At 40.2% G+C, this 19240-nt stretch overlaps 3 protein-coding genes across 6 annotated transcripts; 1 reads left to right on the top strand and 2 right to left on the bottom strand.

Moving 5' to 3' along the window:
• Positions 1 to 64: 64 nt before the first annotated feature.
• LOC105288067 (60S ribosomal protein L30) lies at positions 65 to 1401 on the bottom strand. Its single transcript, XM_011354043.2, has 4 exons — positions 1327 to 1401; positions 1179 to 1226; positions 679 to 824; positions 65 to 284 (listed from the first exon to the last, which is right to left on the bottom strand). Exons 2-4 carry the CDS (start codon positions 1197 to 1199, stop codon positions 107 to 109), a joined length of 345 nt encoding a protein of 114 aa, XP_011352345.1. The 5' UTR covers positions 1200 to 1226; positions 1327 to 1401; the 3' UTR covers positions 65 to 106.
• Positions 1402 to 2370: 969 nt separating this feature from the next.
• Positions 2371 to 4334, top strand: LOC105288066 (transcription initiation factor TFIID subunit 12). Of its 3 annotated transcripts, XM_020034491.2 has the most exons (4): positions 2381 to 2600; positions 3001 to 3402; positions 3650 to 3842; positions 3930 to 4334. In XM_020034491.2, the coding sequence occupies exons 2-4, from the start codon at positions 3139 to 3141 to the stop codon at positions 4055 to 4057; spliced, it is 585 nt and encodes a 194-aa protein (XP_019890050.1). In that variant the 5' UTR covers positions 2381 to 2600; positions 3001 to 3138; the 3' UTR covers positions 4058 to 4334. The 3 variants fall into 3 exon arrangements, with proteins under 3 accessions (XP_019890052.1, XP_019890051.1, XP_019890050.1); XM_020034493.2 differs by having other exon boundaries at positions 2371 to 3402; positions 3650 to 3766; XM_020034492.2 differs by having other exon boundaries at positions 2374 to 3375.
• A 737-nt stretch (positions 4335 to 5071) lies between these two features.
• LOC105288068 lies at positions 5072 to 18076 on the bottom strand. 2 transcript variants are annotated; one of them, XM_011354045.3, is made up of 24 exons: positions 17665 to 18076; positions 17107 to 17301; positions 16712 to 16870; positions 16346 to 16422; positions 15596 to 15728; positions 15226 to 15463; positions 13709 to 14968; positions 12364 to 13097; positions 10894 to 12285; positions 10639 to 10737; positions 10137 to 10308; positions 9858 to 10015; positions 9531 to 9775; positions 9098 to 9302; positions 8849 to 9000; positions 8253 to 8729; positions 8010 to 8160; positions 7779 to 7930; positions 7175 to 7447; positions 6845 to 6968; positions 6562 to 6756; positions 6099 to 6376; positions 5813 to 5968; positions 5072 to 5453 (listed from the first exon to the last, which is right to left on the bottom strand). In XM_011354045.3, the coding sequence occupies exons 2-24, from the start codon at positions 17297 to 17299 to the stop codon at positions 5367 to 5369; spliced, it is 7110 nt and encodes a 2369-aa protein (XP_011352347.2). In that variant the 5' UTR covers positions 17300 to 17301; positions 17665 to 18076; the 3' UTR covers positions 5072 to 5366. The 2 variants fall into 2 exon arrangements, with proteins under 2 accessions (XP_011352347.2, XP_011352346.2); XM_011354044.3 differs by having other exon boundaries at positions 16712 to 16873; positions 17665 to 18074.
• Positions 18077 to 19240: the final 1164 nt, after the last annotated feature.

Here is a 19240-nt window from a genome sequence, read left to right as displayed (position 1 = left end):
TATCAAGTGCAAACAAAAATATTGTAGCTCAAATCACAGGATGAAAATATTAAACCTGACAATCGCCGAATTTTTGAATTATTTATTAAAACCATATAAATACATGTTATGCCTGATCACCAGTTGGCATCGACTTTATAATATCGGAATTGCCAGGATCTGTGATCGACAGGGTACAAACGCGGAAGTATTTTCCGCAAGCTGTTCCCAGCTCAATGTTGTTCCCCGTGTAGTGATGTACACCAGTCTTCGCCAACATGGCATAGTACTCAATCTCCGATTTCCTGTGAAATGCAAAGAAAGATCATTTAACAAGTTGATTTTACAATTTTATAAATTTAATGCTCCCTGCACTTACAAGCAGGAGCAGGAGACTACTCCGTAGAACTCCTATTTGCCTTTGCGATATGCGTGAATTGGCATTTTTATTAATATCATTAGTAATGCAAATTATTGTTGTTTAATGTAACTAATTTAATAGATTAATGCAATAAATAATATTCCATTATACTCGTGACTTTTGTAATAATCTCAACAACAAATATCTTAAGATGATATTTAAGATGGCCTTAATAAGAATGAACTATGAATACCAGTCTAAGTTTCTACTACTAATTTAAAAGAATAATTTTTATGCCAATTCACTGTTACAAAAGGAGTACTACATCTCAGTCTCACCTCAATGGTGGTGTATTGCTAGCAATGATGACCAGCTTGGCTTTGCCTTGACGAAGGGACTTCAGGGTTTGCTTATAACCAAGAACATATTTACCAGATTTCATGACAAGAGCCAATCTGGTATTGATGCTCTCTTGAGCCTTTTTCTAAATCAGCGAGCAAAGAAATTTTATTAGATACATTTAATGGCATTGATTATTAAATTAATAAATAGTTGCTAATATTGTTAACATCCCCTTATTTCGTAAAAATCAAAAGAATTCGTAAACTTAAAGTTTTCTTTTTCGACCTATAATAAATTTAGGTTAGGATTTATCATAATTAATATTCTTTTTTGACACTTCAAATTTGCAAAAATAGTGACAAATTCATTCCAATGTAAAACAAAATGATATTTGGACGAAAAATTAAGAGAAATATTAAAAGAATATGAAATTCTACGATGGAGAAATACGTGTCTAAACGAGCACGTGTTAGCAAGAACGACGACGAAAAATTACCTGTTTCTTCTGAGCGACCATTTTCGCAATTGATGATTCTTCTCGCGACTGCAATAAAAGAGATTAGCCATTATTAATTATTACATGTTCCAATAATTATACATAAAATCGATATAAAAGCTTGGAACTTCAGCTCAACATTACGTACCTCACGACAGAACGAACGTTGAAAGAGAGTATGAAGATGAGGTTGCCGCGTTGGCCACGAACATGCATAAACTACAAGCAAAGCATAGAAAGTAATCGCACTAGTTAAATTGTATCACTGCACTAGTGATTTTTTGTTTCTCCTGTCTGCTTCAGTTGGTTATTTGGTCGGTCTAGTTTCGGAGTCATTTTCTTAGCGCCGTAGATGGCGTAGATTTGTTTTTCTCGTTCAGGGTGCCGTTACATGGAGTGTAACTTGCGTAAGCGTAACCTGCGTAACCTAGTAATTTTATAGAAGTTACTATAAAACTTACGCCTAGTTAGTTTACGCTTTCTACGCCAGTTGTCAATTTCTGGTGGAAAATACGCTAAATGCATGTGTGTGACAGTGTGTGTGTATCCTTTTTTGACTCGCGATCGCCGTGCCAAAATTTCTGAAAAAATGGATCAAATTCGGGTAATTTAAGAAATGCATCTAAATTCTATAAAGGACTATATTCGCAGCTCACTTTTATCAATAAATGCGCATATTTATTTATGATATTCTATAATATATGTAACGTGAACCATATACTAAATGCACGCATTTATCATAAAAGTGAGCTGAGAATATGGACCAAAATGTTTAAATAATGCATTTAATTACTTGGATATAAATCAGTACATCGGTTGCATAGTATGACAAAAGAATTTCAATTTATGTCCGATAACTATGGTCAGAGAGAAGCCTGAGAGCGGTCACGCTCGCGTTTTAACTGTAACGCCTCAAACGTGGACATTGAAGTGATTGAAGTGATTCTGTCTTTATTGCTCACTGAATATTGAATAAAGATAGAATGACGCCGCGAGCGTTGGGAGCGTCAAGTGGAACGCATATGTCCACGTTTGAGGCGTTACAGTTAAAACGCGAGCGTGACCGCTCTCAGGCTTCTCTCTGCTATGGTATATTCATTTGCATGTCTGGACTATTTTCAACAGCTTACTGCAGTTTATACATTTTCACTTATGTATTTCCTCTTTAAAATACAGCATAAATGTGGATATTGTGGATGGCTCTTTAGCTTCACCACAAATTTTATTGATCATAAATGCTTCAAGCAGTACGTTGAAGGAGAAGACCACATCAGCATCGATGAAAACCATATCGTAACAATAAGTATAATTTGTTGGCAAGAACCGCTAATACAAGATTAGAATCCATGTTTAAGAGATTCCAGGTTTTTTGTGCTAGACACGCGTCGTCAACCAGTCAACCACTCCGTATACTTTATTTAGGTTATTTCACGCATACTCGTACATACATTACACACATATATTACGCTTCAACACATTCTTACATCAAAGTATCTATTTCACATGACGCGTATTTAGCAATACGCTTAAATAATAACAACCAATCGATTTATTTCTGTTGTATTGTACAACAGAAGTCCTGATCTGTTATTGGTCAGGCTTGTTACGCTTTATGCGCATTTAACGCAAAGTACGCGCCATGTAAAATGGAATTTTCAGAATAGCGTACATTCTAGTAATTTACTAGAATACGCAGTGTGCCTATTCCAGCTACTCACTAGGTTACGCAGGTTACGTTTACGCAAGTTACGCTCCATGTAACGGCACCCTCACTCTCGTTGGTTATGATTCGTCAGTTCGATACTTTTTTTTATTTATATAGGTTATGCACCAGTGTGTCGGCAGTGGCACGAGCAGCAGTACGCGTGTGACGGTTTTCTTCGAGCTCGAAGAATAAACTCTCGTTAAACAGCAGTATTTATTGAAATCTGAGTGTTGCGCTCGGAAATTATCGTCCGAAATGTCGCAGCAAACTGCTATCGTGCAGACGACCAATACGAGTTCCGATATGACACCTGTGCTCGGAACTCTGCAGTCCGTAGGTCCTAACAATCAAACCACGCCGGCTTTACCAAACCTGCAAAACAGCAGCAGCACCACGCCGACCACTGTGCAACCGCAGACGCAGTCTCAACAAACTCAGTATATCTCGCAACCGCCGACGCAAGTTCAGAAACAAACGCAACCGTCATCCACCGCAAGTTCCTTCAATGATCTTCCACAAGTATATAAAGAAGCATCGTAGAGTCAGTTGTCTATAACAGAGACTTGTTTATATTCTGTATATATATTTATAATTATTTATAATTATGATTGCCTGTAATATTTTATATTTATAATCTATATTTTATCTATATATTTGTATTCTAATATTTAAATTATTCTAATATTTAAATTTTTCTATATTTATATTTTGATAGTCCATATTTTTCACGTCAAGTGCATAAAGACATATTGCTGTTTGATTTCAGTTTTTGACAAAGACAAGATTGCAAGATTTAGTAAGGGAGGTAGACCCTACTGAACAGTTGGACGAGGAAGTCGAAGAAACGCTTTTGCAATTGGCAGACGACTTTGTAGAGACCACGGTAAACGCAGCTTGCTCGTTGGCCAAGCATCGTCATGCGAACACTGTAGAAGTTAAAGACGTGCAGTTGCATTTGGGTGAACATTTGCTAATAACTAGCCGAGTGATCTTTTCCATTCGTGACGTTTCAAGAAGATTTGAGAGCACTGTATTCTAATTTTCAGAGAGAAATTGGAACATGTGGATTCCTGGTTTTGGTACGGATGAAGTACGCCCATACAAACGAGCTACTGTCACGGAAGCCCACAAGCAGAGATTAGCGCTTATAAGAAAGTCTATCAAGAAATATTAATCTTATAAATTTACATTTAGATCATTAATCTCATGACTTTGTTCATCGCATTTTATACGTTTATAACAATCTCGTCATGCTTCATAGTATTGAATGCCTCTAAACATTCATCTCGTGCATCTTATAATTTTTTCTTTTATATGCTGATTGTAATATAGTCTTATCAAAATAAAAATGCGCTTTGTTATGAGAATTGTAAATACTTGTAAGATTGTACATTGTCACTGTAAATAATCATGTTTCTACAATAAAATTAGAACATTACAGAATTTCAAAATTGGGAATAAATTAAACATAAGTATACGTTAATTTTACTTTTAGCTTCTCCACGAATACTAGAGAATATTGTAAGTCTGAAGAAATTGACTTGCCATATTCTGTGAAAATTAAATCTTTTTGCTCTTTATTGACCTATCTTCTACAGGAGTTTTATAACAAGGGTAAGAAAAAAAGCCAAGTACCAGGTTTTTTTGTGAAATACTATTTAAAACCGCAGAATACGTTGTAAATTATAGAAACGATTTCATACAGATATTACGCACGAAGGAATAAGGCGGAACAGCATTATCATTCACTCGCAAATATAAAGATTATACAAATGTAAAGAAACTGTTCGCAAGCTGATATATTCGCACGTGTAGCAAGTATTAAAAATATATAATCATTTGTGTTCGTACGCTTATCATATTATTATACATACGCGTTATCACTCGGACAGAGTTCTCTGATAATAGATTTCTGATCGCGCGCGTTGATCCTTTTCTTAAGGGGATCCTGGAGTGGCCAGTGAACTCCGTCGCGGCGTCTGTATTACCGGCGGAATCGGTGATTTTCCTGCATTTTTCAAGAAATGGATCTTTTTATTGAATTCACAGAATGAAAGATCCTTTTCCACGATGAAAGTATACACAATAATGTAGTGTGGAAAGTTAAGTCCTATTTTCCACACTACATTATTGTGTATACTTTCATCGTGGAAAAGGATCTTTCATTCTGTGAATTCAATAAAAAGATCCTTTTCTTGAAAAATGCCGGAAAAATGCAGGAAAATCACCGATTCCGCCGGTAATACAAACGACTCCAGGATCCCCTTAATTAATTCTTCGATTAGTTACGCTACATCATTGATAACGCATTCGCTGGTTCTCGAACGAGGTCGTTCTTCATGTACAAGTTTTGACAAGTAGCTCAGCAGCTGAGACTTTCTCCAGTTTTCAAGTCGCAGGCGTCGTGAAATGATTAACGAAGAGTCGAACCTTTTGCAGGGACAGTTGTTATTAATCGCAATGTCGACAGCAGAGGCGACCCATCAGAACAGTCCCATTTCTTTCTTGAGATTCACTTGCTTCCAGAATGGAAGCTGTTGAAATTCTTCCTTGCTCATTCCCAGCAGCTCCTAGATCGATTTATTTTAATCAAATTATTATTGTTTTACATGACATTAACGATATATGTTGCGACGCGCAATGTTATTAGGTCGGTGCATGAAATCTTGCCGATGGTCTTGATCTATTCGATGAATAGATCAAGAGATAACTCCTTCCTTCGACGTATTCGTACGTTGCCGGAAAGATGGGAAAAAGTCGTAGAAAACGATAGAAAATACTTTGATTGATTTATGCTGTAGGTATTAATTGTTTCATTTCAATTAAGAAAAAGTGCAAAGTCGGCAAGAACGTATGCACCGATCTATTGATTAATATTAATTAAACTACTCTTGCATATGAAAAATTTGCATCAGTGTGCGGTACTGACTTGAAAGTGTTGCTGGGATAAATACAACTCCAAACGCGTTGGATCGACTCCGTCGGGTAGAGGTCTTTGCAACAACTGTGCGGGTGGATACGTGCTCTGCGTCAAGCGAGCCAATTCATCTTCCGCAGTTAATACTTCTCCTGGATTCCGGCCATCCTAAAAATACGTTCAAACATATATTGCGTTGTACACGTAACAGATACGAAATGTTAGATTAAATACATATATTTAAGAAAAGAATAAAAAGATTTGGAGAGTGTGAAGACTGTTTAGCTTGAAAACATACCTCTATATTTAACTCGGCGACATCGTCTCGATACGTCCATTCAGGGAAGAGATTTATAAAACGCAATGGCTCTAAACCAGCCCATACTAGATAGATCGGAAGATTCGTCGTCTGTGCGCTTCGAGTCTTTCGCCAATATCGTATCGCTATCGTCATCGCCGCCCTTCTCTCAGCCTGCCATCTGACAGTTTTGCTTCCGGACTGATCCTCCATTTCACTGTCGGGCCACCATCCTTGCCAAATCCAAATCTCGTTCTTGTCGTCCAATAAAAATAAGGCTGAAAGTTGCAGCATTCGAATGCTTACAATATGTACAAGTCTTGCCAAAAAAACATTTCCAAGATAAAAAGTTTAAATTGTTTTGTCACTTTGATACTTTTAATATTTGTGGAGTCAGACACACTTTCATTAAAAATTAAAGAATAATACTAATTTTAACTACTTTTTAAGCTTCACTCCATACCTGGTTGATTCGCTTGATATAAATCGTCCTGCGAGCAAGGGAACGGTGTCGCGAGATCCGCGTGATGCGGACAAAGTATTTCCGTCGCACCAAACTTTTTAGAAATGCTCGATAAATGATAAAGTCTTGGAGTATGATTCCGTATATTAGTAGTCTCCAATGACCAGTACAACTTTGTGTTTACACCTCCTAATGCTGGAACGGAAAATATGAAATGTTATCAAAGTCTCATTCGTTTATTATTCTACGAACATACAATCTTTTTTCACGAAGATTTACTCACCGTTACTGAATTCTTCAGATTCCAGACCCTCTTGAACTTCGCATATCTGTACATTATCATTGTTCAGTAATCCAGCTTCTTCAGGACGATTTTCTTTCAATTTATTTGCAGCTTTTATCGCATTCTAAAAAAAAGAATATTTATGGAATTTTGTAGAAATTCAATAAATAAATTTCCGAAGAAGAAAATACAAGGAAAAATAATTAATGGGCAAGAAAAGGAAATTGATAGCAAATAAAGATAAAACTAAAAAGGTACAGATCAATTTAGAAAGTAATAATTTAGTTGTTATTAGTATATATCAATTATTTTTCTTGACAGAAAACATACCTCTCTGATATGGGGCAGTGAATTGTTTCCATGCCAGACGTACACTTTTGCACTTTCAGTGCCTAGCAATACGAAAGAACTTCTACTTCTTAATTGTCGAGTGCTGCAAGGGATTTCAGTCAAAAATGTCTCAGATTCTAAAGTGCCCCGGCAAATGTATAATCTCCACTGTTTCTCATGGTTTTTCTCAGATTTCTTACCGCTGTGTACCACCATCCCTCCAGAAAACAAGTTTAAAAATGCAGCCGGTTCGTTTCCTTGGACAACACGAACCTGCAAAAGCGCACATGATGCATATTAATACACCGTACATACGTATCGTTTTGCTCCAATGTTTTTTATTTTCACTCATATGTAACATCATGCCTTGCAAAAAAGAGTTTCACAGTTATAAAATTCGAGTTTTGAAAAGGGTAATTGCAAAGTTCAATTGAGCTCGTAAAAAATACAATTAATAGCACTGGATGTATATATATACACACACGACGTTCGCAACTAGAAAAATGAGAAAATTACGATTAGACCTTATCTCGGAGCAAGCTTGAGTATGAAATGCTGAGCAGCAATTATGGCAGATTCGATCGCGCACATTTATCATTCTTACCTGAGGCCCTCGATTGCTATCTAAGTCAATCGCCAACAGTGCCGCGGCACCTCGTTCGTTCGAGGATGCGTTTCGACCCTGCCAAATGAAATACACGGATCTATCGCGGCCTTTTGCCGAATGTTTAGACGGCAGACCGCTGAGTTCTCTGCCTGCGAATGTAAAAAAAACAATGAAGTTTACAAGGTTCGTACACTTTTCAGGATGGATTCATTTCATCAAGAGGCTTACCAGTAATCGTAACGGAATATGTCCAATGAACGATATAGCTATCACCAGAATAAAATTGGCCGATGGACGATCCGTGCAAAAGCGTGTGCGAGAATTCATCGATGTGCCACACCATCACGCTCGTCGTATCGACGACATATTCTTTCTTCAACTAAAAAGTCAAGTAGCACAAACGTAAAGATCAAGATATCAAGGTGAAATTGCATGAGATGATCATGTAATTGTAATGAAGAGGCACGTTACCTCATTGTCGTAGCAACCGGTGCCTCTACCCAAGTGGCAGCCTTCTAGAACCAGATCGACTGGAGCAGCATTTGGCATCCACATGTCATCGTTATCGTCCAGGCGTACAGTTACGGTACCGTCGATTCCCCGCGCGTCATCCTTTCGGCCTCGCGTCTTTATCACACTGCTAACGTTAGGCCAGTCGAGAAACTTTTCCCGGAATAGTATCGTTTCAACGTGTTGCGTCAATTTGGCAAGTAGACACCACTCTGGTCTGTTCTTGGCGGACTTCGCGGATGGATTCGCATGCATATCACCGCCGCTTCGTCCACCGATCATACGGGCCGCGTTGATCGGACAAACGGTGCACTCTGTGTAATCGTATCCGTCGTTCCACATTTCCATAGCGAGTCGCGTAGCGATCTTTTTCTTGTCGGGCAAGACTCCATTGCCGCTCCAGATGTACATCTCCGTGCCGAAATCGAACACCAGAATCTGTACGAAAAAGGTACATGCATATCTCTGATTAACAATAATAATTATTATAATAATTTCTTATTTATTCTTTTCTAGCGATATGTTCGATTCTTTATTTTTATTATAATTTTTATTACCTTATTCTTATTGAGCATCTCGATCTTGGGAAGCGTACCCCAGAACTTTTCATACGGCACCAACTGATTATCTTTCAACTCGTACACCATGTTTGTTTCGATAACAGCGGACTCGTACAACTCGTCTTCATCAGGATGGCCAGCCTCGATAACTATGGCAGACAATATTGATACCATTGAGGATACATGCAATACAGCGATTCACGAAAGTGACGTCGAACACTACGCGAATAAAACAGAAAACCATACCATTTAGTTTCTCGCTGTCGGGCACACCGAGATACTTCCAAAATTTGTGGACCTGACCTTTCGTACAGGTTGGCTTGTCTTCGCTTATGGTGATAACTTGGACCGCTTGGCAACCGAGATCCTTGTGTTGTTGAATACGCGACGCGATCTCAGCGGCGCGAGTTTTCTCAATGACGTTGCTGTATTTCCCTACGTAGTTAAAAACCTGCGATTTGTCGAGAGTTTCATTAGCGATTGGCAGAGAAAAGAAGAAACGGGCAAAATTCCAATGCAGTATCCATATAGATACCACTATCTTCGATCCCAGCACGGTATAGACCTAAATTACTTTCACGACACGATCATTACGTATTATGTGCAAATATGCTACGTGCTGCTAAAAATTGCTACGATCTTTATCGCTACTTCGTTACTCGCGTGTTATCATTATTACCTCGGATTTCGTCACAAGTATGTAATTGTCACCGCTGTTGATACTGTCAGCAACCGGTTCGATCAGTCTCGCTTGAACGTGCCGTCTTCCTTTAACCAGTATCAGCATCACATCCTTGTACGGTTGCAATTTATTCGTGGACACGCTGGTTTCCGATACATTCCTCAGAGTCACCGCGCTGAAATCTTCGGTGGAGGCCAAACCGGCAAGAGCTTCGATGGCGAAAGACGAGCTCTTGGCGATGTCTAAACCATTAGCCGAAATTGGTCTTGAATTATTAATCGCGACTCGAGACGCAAAACGTAACAGAAGAATTGATTTACTCACGTTTCTCTACGTTCATGATCGCGACCGATCTCGTAGCTATGTCTGTGCGAATCTCGGTGTATTCCGATCTCAAATCAGTACGTGCCGCGAGAACTTTGAGAGGATTCTTCGAGGCGGCGCGTCGACGTTGCATTCGTATATTCCGCTTATACACTAATCTGTCAAGAAAATGATTCAGTTTATATAAATTACATTTAAATACGCGTATTAATGTTCTATTTTCTTTCTAGTATTTGATTCTTATAAATTTTACGATCAATGATAAAAAAGAAAATTTACAATTCGGACTGCGGTGCGATTATATCGAAGTCGCTTTCATGTAGATTAAGACACTCGTTTTCGCACTTCTCCAGCGAAACACCACTGAAGAAAGAGGTGAACGTTTCGTCATCCGTTTTAGGTACTGAAACGGTCGGCGATAAGACATGCTGCTCCGTTTTACATTCTTCATCTGTAAATTATAAAATAATTTTACTAAATAAATTTTGCTCATTTTAATTAAAAGCCAAATTGCACGTTTATCATTATATTAGCTTTTCAATTACGATATCGTGAGCTCATGAGCTGTCCCAAGTTTTATGCAACGAAGAGATGATAAAGTCATCTCAAGTACATCTGCAAATCATTGCAAATTGCAAAAGCTTTTCTACGCCGCTTTTACTGTTACTTTGTTCTCTCTTTTTGATGTCTCCTTTTCGAACAACGCAGGCCGCCGGCAAAATGTAGAAAGCATAAAACGTGCTTTGAACAAGGTTTTAGCAGAAAAGATATCGATACTAACCACTATCATCGCTCACAGGTTCGGAGAAGCTAGTGCGCGTGGCAGGAGACAAATCTTTGCACGGGCTCGTGGGTGTTGACACAGCGCCGTTATTGCACCCTGAAAATAATTGCTTCTTAACTATTTTCATCCAGAAAAACTAAATTGATATTCTAGCTATATATTCTAGAGAGCAATCTGATTATATCTAGATAACAGCTAGATCGTTTTCTTCGAGTTTTCAGATTTGTATTGCTCGATTCCAGGAAACCTTACCTTTATCTTTCTTCGTTTTGAACCACCGCGGTATCTTCTTCTTCTGGTTCGGCGTACTCGTCGTGGAGTATTCCGCGACGAGCGGTGAGCTGGGGCCTTTCGATCGAGTCACCTTCATTTTACCGGCAACGGTGAAGTTCATCGCGTCGGGCGTGACAATCCGATTCTTCCAGTTGTCCGCGGCGGATTCGAGTTTCTCCATACAATTGGCCAACACGCCCGACTTAATCGTCATGCTTTCTTCCGGGCTGAGCGGCGAATCGCCGCACGATTCGTCACTCTTCCCTCCGGCTACGCGTCGCTTCCAGTTCGTGCTACCGTTGTGTCGAAGCGCGGCCAGACGATCGGCGATACTCACGCTTGGCGTCTCGCTCGTCTCTATCGACTCTATCACCTGCGTCGTGCTGCGACACAGTCCCGGCAGTGGCACACCACGTTGCTGCCTTCGCTTCTCGTCGCCGAGAGAATGCTGGCTGACACTCTTGGCTAGCGAACTGGTGGAGCACCAGGTAACGCCAGCGTGCTTCTCGCTCGCAATGATGTCATGTACCTCCTGACCACCGGAAGACGACGACGCACGGTCGTCGTCGTCATCATCATCGTCGTTGTCGTTATCATCTTCATCCTTCTGCACTATCTCCACATCCCCTTCTTCCTTCCACTCTTCTTTCCTCTTCTCTTCCTCTTCTTTGTCCTGCTTTTTGTTGTCTTTCTTCTCACTGTCATTGTCGTTGTTATCGTTGTCCAGCATGCGCTTTGGTTTATCCGCCAAAGAGTCATCGCAGCATTTGTCACCGCGTCCTCTCAATACGCTACTCAAAATTGTATCAATTCTGCAATTATCTACATTATCCGATAAGAAAATTTCCTCATTCCGAGGTATCGTAGTCTTGTGTAAAGGCACTGCAGCTCCGTTTGCGATGGTACCACCTTCTTTGCAGGTGATTGTTTGCTCAATGTTACAGAGGCTTTGCGAACTATGCCTCATGCTATCAGTGATTGCATCAGAACTGTCTAGTTTCTCGCGTAGTATAACAGTTTCGCTGTTGAAAGTTTGGCCCTCGGTGCCACGAACGCTCATCTCGTTTCGCGATGTCGCCGCGTCAGTGACACTCGTAGTCTGCATGGATCGCAAGGGGGGATTACTCTTTAAAATGGAACGCGGGTAGACCTCGAGGCTGGCCGATTGCGAGACCGTCGATTGTTCCGACTCCTCGGATTCTCTCTTAAGCACGGACTTTATCAACTTGATACCTCGCAACTCCGGACTTTTGGCACGCGGTATGTTTGGCGTATAACTGGCAGACGACTTTAGAATACTTTTCGGTAAATCATGCTGAGGCGTCGTCGTTGCGAGCGACGAGTACGACGTTTTCTGGCATTCCTTTGAATCTGAAACAGCAAGGATTGCACGCTCGAGGACAATCAAGATAAGAATACAAAAAAAGAAATCTGCAAACCAATACTTACCTCCAAGCAACGTTTGTATCTGATTCATCACATTCAACGGTGATATCCGGGATGCCACTTCGACCTCCTCGGACGTCACAGGCTGAGTTTTGTAGCGGGTAAACGATCGTCTCCTCTGGGTAAGTTTTTCCCGACAGGAAGTGTCTGTCGCTGCGCCGGTTTCCGCGGTTGCGCTCTTTTGGTTGAAAAGTTGCACGCGTTCGGCCAAACTCAGCTTGGACGGCTCGTGATCGTCGTCGGTCGTTCCGGCGGCGTTGCGCTGATTCTGCAAGACTGCCTGGCGCACTTCTTGGAAAGTCACCGGTTGGGTGTTGAACCTCTCGCCGCCTTGTGCCTTACGTTCGCGATAACGTTGCACGCCACGCGTGCAATCTCTGCGCGATCTCTGCGGAGCAGCACGGGACTTGTTTTCCGCCGCTACGCAAGCATTCGCCTTCTCTTGGAGAGCTTTGAAGTGTTGGGTGATTTTCGACACGCTGTTGCTGCGACGAACAGTCGCGTGATCCTCGTAAGGGTCCTGCGTATCCTGTTGTCCTTTCTCTTCCAGAGCCTTCCTTTGATCGGTCGTCCGTGCGAGAACGTTCGCAGCATCGCGCTCGTCCGTGTCGGCGCCGATCTTCACGAAATATATATGGGAATCCGCTATGTTCTTCTCGTCCATGTCGTCTGTATTACCTTGCTTGCTTTTACCAGTTCCTTCGCACGACAGTTTACTTTCTTTAATTACGCTGGAGCTGAAAGATACATAGATATAATGTAATAATACCAATAGAATCTGATACGTTCGATAAAATCGATTTATTTATTGATTTTTTGCCCGAGCCCGAGACAGAACAGACACACCGTAAGTTGTTTATTCACAAACACGTAGCACACGACTATCCCCGATTTCTGGTAGGTTTGAGAATCGCTAGATGGTCTATAATTAAACTTGGCACAGGATCAAAGCCCCACTAAACTCTCGCGTATCACTGCAGCAATTGCAAACACGGTTATTGCAGTCCTAGAGTTTAGTGTCGTACCGCACAAGAAAATTTTCCTCGCGCGCGAGACAGTCGCGGCTTGGCTGAATTTCTTTACAGAAGAGATGATGGAAAGGAAAAACTCAACTGCTACTTTCAATGGAGTCTTCCATTGCTGCGAGGAATGGAACCTTTATCGCACTCTTTATATCCGAAAAATTGCAGAGAACGTTAATCGCGCACCGAATAAATCTTTAATTTATCCGTTTTTACAATTCAACTTTTACGGTTATTAAAGCTCTTTAAAGCATTCTTTAGTACTTTGGTAAATAGGCATTTAACGCTTTCGTAAGCATTAGTTTCTCAGATTGATTTAGACGTACCCGTTTGCCGTATAGCTGACTTCGTTGGACCGGTCGGTCATGAAAGAACGGCGTGGAGTGGTTGGAGCACGCGACACGTCGATCGGCGAACTGGACTCGAGAGATCTTCGCTTGGTCAGCATTCGGATCGACTCTACGCTATCATCGCCGTTAGCGGACCGCGCGTGACCCACGGATTGCGCCCTTTTCCGCAAGAACGAATCCGTCCCCGAGTCCCGCGCGTCGCCGTGATAACGATTACAACTGCTGGACTGCTTCAGGATAGGTCGCACATTCTCGATCTCGATCGCGCGATTCTTTAACGCGGACAATTTCCTCGGGGAAGTCGACTCCGTCTCGTAACCACCGTCTTCGTATGAATTCTTCCGCGACGACTTCAAGATCGTCTTTTTGGGCCTGTCGTGCTCGTGCTCTTCCGATTCCGTGCTCGATTTCTTCTTCAATATCGGCCGAGGCTCGAGGGACAAAACGTCGCTCCCAGCGAGCTCCTCCTTGCCGTACTTTTTCTTCAATATCGGTTTCACCTCGGATCCCTCGAGGCTCTCGGAGAGATTTGCACTTGTGCCCACGATTGCACTCCCGGCCGCAGTTGCGCTCGTCACGTCAGATGCGATCGTCACGTGATGACTGATGCTGTTGACGCGCACGTTGCTCGCGAGTTTGCGTTTCAAGATACCCTGTGGCTCCGGCGATTCCAGTGACGACCGGTGTACCTCCCGGTCGTCCTCCCTGGACGATTTGCGTTTCAGTATCGAGGCGGGTTGATCAGGACTCTGATCCCTCTTGACGATCTCGTCCAGCGATGATCGTCTTTGATTCTTCAAGATCGGCCGGAATTCCGAATAGATATTACAATCGGCGAACGAGACGTCGGGAGAACAACTACGACGACGTAGTATCTCGCTTTCGTCTAGACTGCTTCGTTTCTTCAGGATACCGTGCCTCTTATGGGAAACAGGTTCCGTAACGGATGGTGAAAATGTGACGGGTGACGGTACGTGAGAAGAACCGCCGGACGACGCTTGTCGATCGTTTCCCTCGCCGTCGAGCGCTTTGTGCTTGAGGATCGAAACTGGTGCGTGCCTCGAGCCGACGCACTTTTTTGGCGACATTGACACTTTTTCGGCGACGAATTGCACGTTGTCATTCGAGTGATTCGTCGTTGCGGATGCGAGCCTCTCCACACGTTCCATAGTCGCTTGCGTTAGCGCCGTTAACACGTCCACTCTGCGTGATACCTCTGAATCTCCTATACTACCGCTGGAGGAGACAGTGAGAAAAAATGTCAATAAAAAGCCAGTAACACATTGTGCTTGTTCGAATCAGTAATGACGAAAAAAATTGAACTTGAAGATCGCGTGATCTCTCGTTTTCTATTTCTCTTTCCGACAAATTTGGAAAATTTCTCATACTAATTTTGCCTCGTCCAATCTAGTCTCGTTAGACTAATATATATATATATATATTATTTAATATATATTATATATTATATTTAATATATTTATGATTGTACATACCTAGGTTGTTGTAAATTTGACCGCTTTGTACTCCTGACAGACACAATGGAAGATGGGATAGTTTTAGAGGGACTCTTCGTGATGCCAGCTTGAGTCCCAATCACTTTCGAGTCGGTACATCTCCTACGTAGACTGAGTGCTTGACGATTACCACAAGCGTCGACAGGACTCGATACTATCTCGGACATCTGACCTCGTTTGTAAAATTGCCTTCTGGAGCGTCTCTCGTTGGATTCGGCTAAAAATTTCATCGAGCAATTCAAGAGATGCGACGCATAATTTTTGCAGTGCAATTGCAGATATATATTATAACAATTTAAAAGTACGAAAGACACCGAGTCTTTTCATTCTCTACTAATAAGCTTCTTACTTTCATTTAAATGATCAACAGTTGCTGCTTCGGCATGACGCGATCTGTTTAAGTAAGATTTGCGCTTGTAGCTTTTATCTCTCTCTTTGACAGAATTCATAACGACACTGCTGTTCAAAGGTGGGCTGCTTTTCTGTACACAAATGTAAATTATGCATACATAATGTATATACACAGACATATATTTGAAAATTATAAAATATCAAATGAGACTTAAAAAATAACACATTCTGGTAATAATATTTTGTTTTTAAATCCTTCAAAGATTTATACAAAAACTTTTGATGTTATATGCGCACGCATAAACATAGGCACGCAATCATACTTATGTTTTTATATGACAAATAGATAATCCTCTGACTGTTCAAGATAACATGCAATCAGTTAATGCACTCTAATCAGAAAGTATTATACATTGGTCAAATACAAAGATTTGCAGTAGATGAATCATCAAAAGTTCAATAAGTAATAAATATTTACGTTATTTATTTATATATTTAATGTAGTGAAATAAAATTACATATTAGAGTAGTAGCTTAAAAATAAGGTATCAATAAAACGAAAAAAAAGGTAGCAATAAAACGATAGTTTTATTGCTGCTCATCATTTACAAAAAATTCAACCATGATTCAAATTAAAATTTTGCAAAGAAAACAAGTTATCTAGTTAAGATTATGTATAATAATTCCTACAGAATGTTGCATATCAGTTACTTAGTATTTTAATCATTAAACAATTGCAGATACTCACCTCCTTAACTGATGAGCTATGCCTCTGAGAGCCAAGAGCTTCCGATCCAAGCAACTTTTTGGATGATAATGTTACATCTGTTTATACAAAGAATTAATCAATGTATGTACTTCAGTAAATAAAGTACACATGTACATGGAGAAAGCATAACTTGGAAAGGTTTGGAGAATAATAACGTGATAATGAATGATATATTAACTGTGTCGATCGAAAAGTCCATGCGGATCTTTTTAATAAAATTCATATGCAAAACTTTGTATTAAGAGTTAATATGATCAACCCAATACAATAATAAAAATTTATATAACAAGTACAAAGCCAGCAGGTGTCCTATATTATAAATGAAAGTTGGGGACATTTACTCACCATTGGGTAATACTATAGAAGCAGCTCGTAATCTAGAAGTTCTGGTTTCACGAATCGGAGTAGTTTTGTAAGCTGCTGAATTCTTGGAGCTTTCCTTCGACTCTATCTTGGATATCACTGTATCATTCTTCTCTGCTGTAAGACTACGCTGCTTTTTTTCTACTAGAATGGAGATAAAACACAAATATTAATTAGTGTTCTAAGATCAAATAACAAGTAATAAAAACTTTTGAAAGCAAATCAGGTATTTCAAAAAAAACGTAAGCAAGTACTTAACAAGAAATAAAATCTTTGATGTGACAAAACAATAATCAAGAACAAAAGGGCAAAGCATGCTTAGTTTTCACATCTGGAAAAGTGCTTGGAGCACATTGTTCACTTTCTTCTATGCTTACCGATATTCGAGGAACAGGTTGCTACATCTCCTTTAGGGGATGATTCATTGTTCCTCTGACCACAGTGCTGGATCTCGCGAGATCGTGGATAAGTGCTTTGGTTTACCGAGCTCGTTGTAGTACCACTTCCCGCTTCATTCGACGAGTTCTCCTCACTTGCTGCCATCAAAATCGTGGCTCCAGCAGCTACCATTGCTAAAAGCATTATACACAATAACATTATATATTACACACATGTGCTCCTTTATTAACAGTGCAACAATACTGCACAATGCTAGGATCACATCTCTGCAATCGCAGGAAATCTAGCTGTTACAGTCCCCCAGAAAAGTATTTCTGTTCTTCTGGCAACCGACAATAAACACTTTTGAAGGTAGGTGCGGTGCGTTACAGTTAAACATATGTGTCAACACGTATATAATTTCGAAGTCAGCGATAGAGACGGTATTAGTCATCACGAGAAACATAGACCGCGTTGTGTGTACGCGTGTAGATAAATATGTGTGTGTTGAATATTCAATAGGCTGCGAAGGTTGCGAAGGAATCCAGCGTACTCACTTGATGCGAATTAACACGAGTTTTCTTGCAACACGGCCATAACTTCACTTTCGACAACTTTCGAGAGAGATCGTCGGATAATCGAGAACGTAGCAGATGACGCGTATTACGAGTAAGATATCACAGCTATTTAATAAGTACCACATATATATATCCGTATAAAACATCGATGCAACTCGCGATGCCGTCTACAATCGTGCGATCGTGCAACCCGTACGATAAATTCGCTCACGAGGTTTACGTCATTTACATCGAGGTTGAGAATTGACGATTAAATAAAAGAAAACATATCTCCGCGAGAACGGTGTCATTTTCTAGTGAACCGATTATGTCAATGGATGCGCTCGACGGAGAAAACTGTTGAATCGCCAGTTTGTTACATTCGAACTTGATTCGCTGGACATGCGAGAGAACACGAATCGCGCATGCGCACTTGAGTCATACTTGCTGCGTATTTGTGGACAAATAAAATTACGCACATCAGCAAGCGTTGATAAAATAATATAATTCGGTGAAAGTTAATGAATTCAAATGAAATATGGTGTAAGAAGAATTTTGAGAAGTTAGACGCGCAGTTCTAAAAGAATAAAAAACAATATTTGTAATTCCAAGTTGATCTTACTCTCTAGTGATTTTGTTCTTCCCAGTTATTTGGTTCATCAACCTGATCGGTTTGAAAGCTGCCGCAAGTAGATAAAAACAGTAAAAATTTTTCCAAAAATGCAACGTTTTGCGCCAATATTAACGGCAGTATTCATATATATTTAATTTTTATAACGAGGTATTCTTGAGGATACCTTTTAGATACTTAATACAGCTATTTGATTGGCTAACAAACATCTTAAGATTATAATTTAAAACGACCTTAAGATTGTGAATACCGTTGTATAAAGCAATTTTGTAACTTTTTATATTTGTTAGAGTTAATTGCGCATAAAGTGAATTAAAATTCCTGAAATTTTATTACTTTTTTATCCTTGTATTTTTGAGCGAGAAAAAAAACGAAATTTATTCTAATATGATACTTGTGTTAGGGCTACTTCGACTAAATTTAATCGTCGATTAACTCACTCCTCGTCTCTTTCTAAGACAGGTAGTTAGAAAAGGACGAAGAGTGAGTTAATCGACGATTAAATTTGGTCGAAGTGGCCCTTAGGTCGCGATTTCGTCAACAACGTTCAGATCCTTCTTTTTCAGGTCAATGCAATTAAGCAATTTACCTTGAGAGGGCAAGTTGCTTGCGATGAAAAGTCTAGAATCATATAATTATTATCATTCTTCTTTTTCCAATGGTGCTACAGTCCAAGTCGGACCAGGGAGTCTATTACGTATCTCTACGTGAGTGAAAATGAGAAAAATGAGCAAATTCACTAGGTGTTGACCAATCAAATTATAAATATTCTAGTAAATTTGTTCACTTTTCGCATGTTCACTCACGTTACAGATACGTAATAGACCCCCAGGACTTTTCTCTGAATAACATATTTTCGTGGTGCGCACGCAGATTATACACGAGTACACGAGACTCTACAGGTTAAGGGGATGCTGGAGCTGCTAGTGAACTTCTTCGCGATGG

This window comes from Ooceraea biroi, chromosome 10 (assembly GCF_003672135.1).
Source record: "Ooceraea biroi isolate clonal line C1 chromosome 10, Obir_v5.4, whole genome shotgun sequence".
NCBI classification, from domain to species: Eukaryota; Metazoa; Arthropoda; class Insecta; order Hymenoptera; family Formicidae; genus Ooceraea; species Ooceraea biroi.
The sequence above is the reverse complement of the archived record's forward strand: the minus strand, read 5'-3'. Positions and strand labels throughout refer to the sequence as shown.

Coding starts and splice junctions, on each gene's coding strand:
- LOC105288068 (XM_011354044.3), bottom strand. CDS start 17,299: ATGGTAGCTGCTGGAGCCACGATTTTGATGGCAGCAAGTGAGGAGAAC. Junction 9,303..9,530: donor TACTTGTGACGAAATCCGAG/GTAATAATGATA, acceptor GACAAATCGCAG/GTTTTTAACTACGTAGGGAA. Junction 5,969..6,098: donor TCGCCGAGTTAAATATAGAG/GTATGTTTTCAA, acceptor ACGTATTTTTAG/GATGGCCGGAATCCAGGAGA.
- LOC105288067 (XM_011354043.2), bottom strand. CDS start 1,199: ATGGTCGCTCAGAAGAAACAG. Junction 825..1,178: donor TGGTCGCTCAGAAGAAACAG/GTAATTTTTCGT, acceptor TCGCTGATTTAG/AAAAAGGCTCAAGAGAGCAT. Junction 285..678: donor AGCAATACACCACCATTGAG/GTGAGACTGAGA, acceptor TGCATTTCACAG/GAAATCGGAGATTGAGTACT.
- LOC105288066 (XM_020034491.2), top strand. CDS start 3,139: ATGTCGCAGCAAACTGCTATCGTGCAGACGACCAATACGAGTTCCGAT. Junction 3,403..3,649: donor CCTTCAATGATCTTCCACAA/GTATATAAAGAA, acceptor GTTTGATTTCAG/TTTTTGACAAAGACAAGATT. Junction 3,843..3,929: donor AGACGTGCAGTTGCATTTGG/GTGAACATTTGC, acceptor TCTAATTTTCAG/AGAGAAATTGGAACATGTGG.